At 55.5% G+C, this 8,228-nt stretch overlaps 2 protein-coding genes across 3 annotated transcripts in view; one reads left to right on the forward strand and one right to left on the reverse strand.

The window, feature by feature from the left end:
• Positions 1 to 2,435: 2,435 nt before the first annotated feature.
• Positions 2,436 to 5,271, forward strand: RNF26 (ring finger protein 26). The gene has a single exon (XM_046638531.1). The coding sequence runs from the start codon at positions 3,044 to 3,046 to the stop codon at positions 4,343 to 4,345; it is 1,302 nt and encodes a 433-aa protein (XP_046494487.1). The 5' UTR covers positions 2,436 to 3,043; the 3' UTR covers positions 4,346 to 5,271.
• Positions 5,272 to 6,951: 1,680 nt separating this feature from the next.
• Positions 6,952 to 8,228, reverse strand: part of C1QTNF5 (C1q and TNF related 5) — a 2,593-nt gene continuing 1,316 nt past the window's right edge. For both annotated transcript variants that reach the window (XM_046685895.1, XM_046685894.1), the window contains exon 3: positions 6,952 to 7,855. In XM_046685895.1, the coding sequence (XP_046541851.1) occupies positions 7,338 to 7,855 (518 nt within the window). In that variant the 3' untranslated portion in view covers positions 6,952 to 7,337. The remainder of the gene's footprint in view (positions 7,856 to 8,228) is intronic.

Consider the following 8,228-nt stretch of genomic DNA (forward strand, 5'->3'; position numbering starts at 1 on the left):
CTTCAACCACTCAAAGCGTCCCTTGCCCAAACCACAGATCTTTGTGGCATTGGGACACTGTCACCTCATGTTTCCAGGACATGGGTTATGAGATGTGGAGAAGTGCTCTCCGGGCTGAACGGTGTTGTTACCCAGAGCTGATGTTCAGAGTTATGAGTTCTGCTGTGCCAGTGCCAAGCCCTGAATCCCGATTGACTGAGGAAAACATTTTTTGGTATGTTTGTGATTTGTGGGTCTTTGGGTGGTACTGGGAGGGAACAGGGTGGAGGGGGCAGGATGAAGTCTTCCACGGATGTAACTTTTTATACAGTTTTGACTTTGGGACCCTGTAAATAATTTGCATAATTGAAAAGCAAAATTAAATCAAAAAGGAAAAAATCCAACTGGAAAACCTTAGCAGTAAGATAGATTTTACTGGGGCCGGCTCCGTGGCCGAGTGGTTAAGATCTCCGGCTCCGCTTCTGAGGCCTAGGGTTTCGCCGGTTCGGATCCTGGGTGCGGACATGGCACCGCTGATTAGGCCCCCTTGAGGCGGCATCCCACATACCACAACTAGAAGGACCCACAACTAAAATATACAACTATGTCCTTGGGGGATTTGGGGAGAAAAAGCAGGGGGAAAAAAAAAAGAAGATTGGCAACAGTTGTTAGCTCAGGTGCCAATCTTTAAAAAAAAAATGTATATATAGATTTTACTGAATGCTTGATGGGAAAGCGAAGGGGAGGGTTATAGTACACACAATACCACAAAACAAAACTCCTGAATTAGTCATTCTTTCATGGTTTTATTCTCTCTTAATCTTCAAACCCGAACAACCTCTAAAAACCCCTTCTATTGTACCAGCTAGCATCCTCACCCAGCAAAACAAAAGCCACGCAGTTAGCATAGCAGCAGAAACCAGCTGTTGCTCCAGCAGGCCCCTTGGGGGCAGATAGATGCCTGAGGGTTTTAGTTCCACCCACTACGTTTTCTGTTATAAAATTCTGCAAGGATACCACCTCCAGGCAGTAAACGTTCTCAAGATCTGGCTTATTCTCAATCACTGTCACTCACGGTAGTAAGCACTTTGAATCTCTTCCCTAAAGTTAGTTGGCGTTGGTTCTTTCCACCAATACCTCTTCAGTCCTCCTCCTCCAGCCTCCAATAGATGCCTGACCATTGCTTCGGCACCTGTGGGTGTTTGAACCAGCTCTTACCTGAAATAGTCCTGGAGGAGAAAGAAACATTATCAAGTTAGTAGTGATACTGCTTGATTCCAAACAGAGCCACCATTTCCAGGACCACTCCCCTAGTCAGCACTGGCAGGCGCCTTGACTTCTCCAGGGGGGGCCATTCAGCGCTGCTTTCGCATTCTGGTCACGTGGTACTTTCAGCCATTATGTTCCTAGTTGAAGAATGGAGAGCGTTTTGTAGTAATTCACTTGTCACAAGAATTTTGGCCACAGGTCACCGCTGAGACATTGGGACTCCAATGTCTCAGTAAAGGTCTGCTGCACACCTCAGCTCTGTATCAGTGGTGCTTTGGGGAATGAAGGATTCAGGCAGTGTTCAGGGTGGGGCGAAGGGGGTGGGGCGTACAGACACTTTCAGGAGGCCAGAGTGGAGATGAAGAGTTCAATACAAGCAGGAAATTAAAGCAATGGTGACCAAGGGACAGATAAGATTCCCAAGTATCCTTGACGTTAGTAGAAAACACTCGGCTTCCCAGTATATTTGACGTGGGGCCTCAAATATATTTTGAATATTATTTGAATATTAAAGAGAAGGCTAACTGGAGCCTCCCAGGCGTAGATATCTAAATAGAGTGTTCAAGTAAACAAATGCGGCTGAAGTAAGGGGTGAGCTATTTCCGGTTCGTGGCCTCCTTGTCTCAATGACAATGAGGTAATCTCCTGAGGATGCTGAGAAAACCTAATGGAGCGTGAGGAAACTTTGTTATAGCAGCTTGGGAATCCCCTGTAACAATCTGTTTCCTCGTGTGAACTGCTTGAGAGCAGGCACCGTCTTAAACCTTTTTTGTATCCTCAGTGCATTTGTAGGAGCTCAATAAAAGATAGAATAAATGAATAAATAGAGGAGGACGAGGCAGCGAGCCTGAGGAGGCTAAGGAGGCGGTGCAATTCCAGAGCCCAGCTCGGAGGCAGTGACCCCCAACCCGCACCTAAAATGATCACGCCGCGCGGCCAAGAAAAAGAACGGCGCCCATATTTAGCCTAGTCCAAAGTCCTGCGCCTTTAGGGGGCGAGGCTAGAGGGCATATTCCGCCTCTGCCCGCCAACTGACCAATCACGCCTTCAAAGGGGCGGGGATTTCAGTCTGTCTCCGCCCCTCCCTCTGGAAAGTAAATATGTTTGGGCGCCGTTCAAACAGACCAATGAGTGCTCGACGTCCCTGCGGTTGGCCCTCACCGATTGGCCGGAGTTCTTCGTCCCTCCCTCCCTGTCACGCTTCTTGCCCCACCCCTTTGCACACAAGATGGCGGCGCCCAGCGGAGTAGAGGCTGCGCCTGGGGTTTGCTGAGGCTGACTCCCTTTCCCAGTCCCCCTTTGGGCGCAAAGCGCCGCGAGCCCGGGGGACGGGGGCCGGGCGGGGACAGGGGCACCTGCGTAGCTGGACTGCGAGCCCGCGCCCAGCCTGCGCCGCCCCCACCCGGCCCCGGCCCGGCCTGATCCCATCCGTTCCCGGTCTCCGCTCGGTCTGAGCCATTGCCCGACCGTGGTACGCCACCCCCGGGCCTCCAAAGCTGAAGTCTCTCCTCCATCCCGGGCTCACCTCCACTCTAGAGATGTTTGGCCTCTTCCCTTCCAAACAGCCCGCCTTCAAAACCGGGACTTCTGGATCGGCATCTGGCCCCCTGTCCCTCCACTGAGACTCCACTTCCCTCTGACCCACTTCTTCCTTAGATTCTTGATTCTCTCCCTGGGTTGGAGACTGCTCACTTCTCGTCCAAATTAATCCCTGACCCCCCAAATATTGACAGCCTTGACAGCCCCCTCAACCAGGAGCGAGACTTCCTTTTGGACTAACCTCCGTAGCCCTATCATGGAGGCTGTGTACCTTGTAGTGAATGGGGTGGGCCTGGTGCTGGACGTGCTGACCTTGGTGTTGGACCTCAACTTCCTGCTGGTGTCCTCCCTCCTGGCTTCCCTGGCCTGGCTCCTGGCCTTCATCTACAACCTGCCACACACGGTACTGACTAGTCTTCTGCACTTGGGCCGCGGAGTCGTGCTTTCACTGCTGGCCTTGATTGAAGCCTTGGTACGGTTCACCTTTGGGGGCTTGCAGGCCTTGTGTACCCTGCTATACAGCTGTTGCTCTGGCCTGGAGAGCCTAAAGCTCCTGGGGCACCTGGCCTCTCACGGGGCACTGAGGAGCCGGGAGATACTGCACCGGGGTGTCCTCAATGTGGTCTCCAATGGCCATGCTTTGCTGCGCCAGGCCTGTGACATCTGTACCATCGCTATGAGCTTGGTGGCCTATGTGATCAACAGCTTGGTCAACATCTGTCTCATTGGCACTCAGAACCTCTTCTCCCTGGTGCTGGCCCTGTGGGATGCGGTGATGGGGCCGCTGTGGAGGATGACAGACGTTATGGCTGCCTTCCTAGCCCACATTTCCAGCAGTGCTGTGGCCATGGCCATCCTCCTCTGGACCCCCTGCCAACTAGCACTGGAGCTCCTGGCCTCAGCTGCCCGCCTCTTGGCCAGCTTTGTGCTTGTCAATCTCACTGGCCTGGTGCTGTTGGCTTGCGTGCTGGCAGTGACAGTGACTGTGTTGCACCCGGACCTCACCCTGAGGCTCGCCACCCAGGCACTCAGTCAGCTCCATGCCCGGCCATCCTACCACCGGCTCCGAGAGGATGTTGTGCGATTGTCTCGCCTAGCACTGGGCTCAGAGGCCTGGCGCCGAGTCTGGAGCCGCAGCCTGCAGCTGGCGAGCTGGCCAAATCGGGGAGGGGCACCTGGGGCTCCTCACAGTGGCCCTAGGAGGGTACCCTCAGCTACGACCTGGCGACAGGACATTCTTCCTGAAGCAGGGCTCAGATCAGTGGCAGAAGAGGAGGAGGTCAGGATGGCCAGAGCAGCAGCTGCCCGGGGCCGGGAGAGGCTCAATGAGGAGATGCCCATAGCTGGGCAAGACCCATGGAAATTGCTGAAGGAGCAAGAGGAGCGGAAGAAGTGCGTCATCTGCCAGGACCAGAGCAAGACAGTGCTGCTTCTGCCCTGTCGGCACCTGTGCCTGTGCCAGGCCTGCACTGAAATCCTGATGCGCCACCCTGTCTATCACCGCAACTGCCCACTGTGCCGCCGGGGCATTCTGCAGACCCTCAATGTCTACCTCTGAAGACTCCGTCTCTGCCTGCTCAGCCCTCTACGCTCTACGCAGCCACCTGCGCTAGGACAGCATCAGCACCTGATCTCCAATTCCTGGCCTGAATCCCCACCTGCCCCCATGGCTGTCATGCCAAGCCTCTAAGCCATACATCCAGGACATTGAGATGGGATACTCTAGGAGACTATGACCTGGGTGGGGGCAGGGTAATAGCTTTTCCTTACCCAGTGGGTCCCTGTGATGCTGAGGGTGGTGAGTGTGTCACTATGCAAGGCCCTGAGACTGTTTTCTGTGGATTCCCCTCCAGCTTTCCAGGGCCCACCCAGATGCCAGCCTCTGGAGCCCCTGTTCTTTGCTTCTGTTTTTTTTTTTTGTTGTTGGAGATTTGCAGTTTCTCTCCCTGCCCCCTCCTCACTTCTTCCCCAGCTTCTGCAGCCACAACACATTAGTGTCATTTGGGTGTTTTGGCAACTCAAGGGCCTTGGAATGCTCTTGAACCTTTGCTTTCAGCTAGAGCCCCTGTGCCCTGGGAGGCTTTGGGGTAGGATCTCTTAGGTGCCCTTAGAGCTACCACTACTGCCTGTCATGATCTTATGAGGCTCCCTCCAACCTGACTCAACTGCTGGGATCAGTTTACCCCTGGGTGGGAGGGAGGGACGGTCTGCACCTGCCTTTGGGACCATGTACCCTCTGGCACCCCAGCTCCACTGGGACCCTCAGGAGGGATAACCAGGTTTCTGCTTGTACCCCCTTCACTCCTCACATCACAGAGGAAAATGGCATTCCCTTTCCACTTGTCTCTCCCTGGCATGGGGAGGGCAGACTGTGCACATTTCGCTAGGGTCCAAATACAGAAGGGGCCAGGACCTTGGGGCATGCAGCTCGCTGAGGGGTCTGTCTGTCCCAGCTTCCAGTGAATAAAGTCCTGTTGCCAGCTCTGAGGGCCTCTGTGTGCATCCTTGCAAGAGCGAGCAGTTGGTCAGGGTAACTAACACTGCAGCAGGGTCCTGCAGTCCTCCTGGAGTCACAGTGTGGTCTGTGGGGGACCTGGTTGGGGGAGAGATGAGATAGGTGGGAGTACTGTGTCTTGGGGAGAGCCCAAACAGGTATGGCTGGATTAGCTTTCACCCCATCCACTTGGGGCCCTCTCACACACACGGCTTTTGGAAGGCCCTCCCTATCTTTTCTGTTGTTGCCAGAATTAAGCCCTAGGAGAGAGAAGTGTGAACTTTCTCATCGTGTGAGTCAGCCTTCCCAGCTTCTCCTCTGGTGCCACTCTTCCCAGGGGGGAACTTGGGGTTCCTGATTCCCGGAGGAGCTGGTGCTTATCCTCCTATCTCTTCGCATCAAGTGGCAATGTGATGGGCTCGAGTATGGCTGCCGGACGTCCTGGTGGAGAACAGGGAGCCAGGAAGCCTGAGGCCCGTCTCTAGCTCACTACCCCAGCCCAGGCCCCAATCCCTATTGGTCATATCCACCCTTACATGACCAGCAAGAGTGGGGTGGGGGACACTCCCCCATAATTGTATGTTAAATCTAGGAGCTTAATGGCAGTGACAGCCTTCTGAAGGGAGGTGGGAGGGCGGGGGGCGGGAGAGGGAGAAGGGGTAGGTCGGGAAGAAACTCTGAGGAGGGGCCTTTCCACTTTCTCTTGGGTTGAGAGGCTGAACCGATTGTGGGCCTGGCAAGCCCTGGTTTGTTAGTCATTGGGTTGGGGGAGGGGCTGCGGCCAGCTTCTGAAGGTCAGAGGAGGGGAGCCTTGAAGGGGCTTTGTGGTTAGCCTCAGACTTCGTGGCGCGGCTGCCCAGGCCATGCCCAGCACAGTGGGGGAGTTGGCCACATCCCCCTCGGAGTTGGGAGGCCTGAAGGAGGACTTTTTCTCCCCCTCCCCCAACCCTGAGAGGTTGCTGAGCAAGGGGAGGCTTGGCTCCTTCTAGTCTGTTTAATATGAGGATAAACATTTTATGAGAGAAGATAAACTTCCTGAGCTGGGAGGAAAGGACCCCCTTTTCCTCCACCCCCATCTGGAATTCCATTGGCAGACCTCAATACCCTTCCTCCCCCTAACCATCCTGTTAGTCAGGAGCGCGAGCTGCCCAGGGTCATTGCCTCACTCTGGAGCTGGGGTGCCCCCTTGTGGTCACCTCAGAAACTACTTATCTCTAGACAACCAGGGACACTCCCCTGGCATGGGGGACAGAGAAATAGCTTTCCAGTCGTCTAGGGACAAGGCAAGCAGCCAGAGCAGTCATGAATGAAAACCCTGGGCTCCTGTTCATTGATCAGGGCAGGGATGTGTGTGGTGAAGGTAGCCCCTGCCCAGTGCATATGGCATCTTTGAGTTAGAAAGGTGGCCAGAGCCCCATGCCAGGAGGGCACCTCCTCCGCCAGGCACTCCAGTTCATAACCTACACAACTTGGGGGCCAGCTCTGTGAATTGGCCTCTCGTTCACCTGGGCCTGCATCCTGTATCTTCTGCCCCATAGCTCATCCAGCCTAAGAGCACCCCCCTTCTGCCTGAGCATCCCCCACCCCCAAACCTCCTCTCTTTCCTTCCCTCCTCCCCCGCTCCTCAGAATCAGGGCATCCCCACCACTAAAGAAGAGAGGCTGAACCAGTAGGAGGGGGTTTTAGGTTTATTGAATGATCTCTGAGAGAAGGGCCCAGGAGTAGGACGGATCAGGGAGGACCCAGAGAAGCGGAGGACCAGGAAGAGAGCATCCCACCTTGGGGTCCTGGGCAATTGGAGGACCCACACCTGCCAGCACAGAGCACTCCTTTGGTCTTGGGCAGGATTCCAGCCACTGCCCCATGCTGCCAGCTCGGATCTCAGACAGCCCCTGTTCCCATTCCCTGCCAGCAGCAGGACGGAGAAACCCGCACCCCACCTCCGTAGTCATTCACAACACTCCAGGGGGGCCAGCCCTCCCGGATCATGTGCCTGTCAGTGTCATACCCTCCTCCCCTAGGAGTGAGAGAGCTTGAGCTCACTTTCCAGTGGGCATCAAGCGAAGACAGGGGAGCTGTGCCAGTCAGAGTACACCAGGAATCCAGAGAAGGTGCTGTCCGTCTTGATGCTGGCGTAGATGCCGATGTAGTCACCGACGCCCACCTGCACCCACACCTGGTCCTCGGGCTCCAGCCTCACCATGGCGCCCCCGGAGAGCGAGGCTGGCTTGGGCCACCCCCCAAAAAACTGGAAGAAAGAGGCGATGGACTCGCCATTCTTGACCAGATCGAACTGCAGGCTAGCCCGGTAGACGGTGGCGTGGACCGCGAAGTAGTAGACCCCGGGCACCTGGCAGGTGAACTTGCCGGTGGTGGCGTCGTAGTGTCCCTGCTCGTTCACCAGCACGCGGTCGAAGGGTAGGGGCGCGTCTGACGGCGGAGGCACCCGGCTCTCGGAGCGCTTGGCGCTGAAGGCGGAACGCGGAGGCACCGAGCACTCGCCCGCCGGCCCGGTCGCCCCCACGGGTCCAGCCTCTCCTCGCGGCCCGGGCTCCCCACGGGGCCCCGGCAGTCCTGCGGGGGTGAGGGGAGCGGTTCGGGTGAATGTAGCTGATGTGGATTAAGGCTGCCCCAGCCAGAGAAGCCCAAGGTGACCTGGCCTACATGCCAAACTATGTGACCCAGTGGACTTTTTTTATGGTATGAATTAGGACTGCCCCAGGGAGAGAAGCCCAGGGCATCCTCACCTGCATGCCGATCTATATGGCCAGATTCGTATCTAAAGTTATATGACCGCACAATAACCAGACCCCATCTGCACTGAAATCATTTAATGACTTTTTACATCATCTTTTCTTTTCTCCAGTAAAAATAAGTCACGTACCCATGCCTTATAAAAATTAGCCCTAACCCTCAACTCAGGGCAGCAGCAGGAGCTCTGACTGCC

The sequence above is a fragment of the Equus quagga genome, chromosome 14 (assembly GCF_021613505.1).
Source record: "Equus quagga isolate Etosha38 chromosome 14, UCLA_HA_Equagga_1.0, whole genome shotgun sequence".
In the NCBI taxonomy this organism is placed as follows: Eukaryota; Metazoa; Chordata; class Mammalia; order Perissodactyla; family Equidae; genus Equus; species Equus quagga.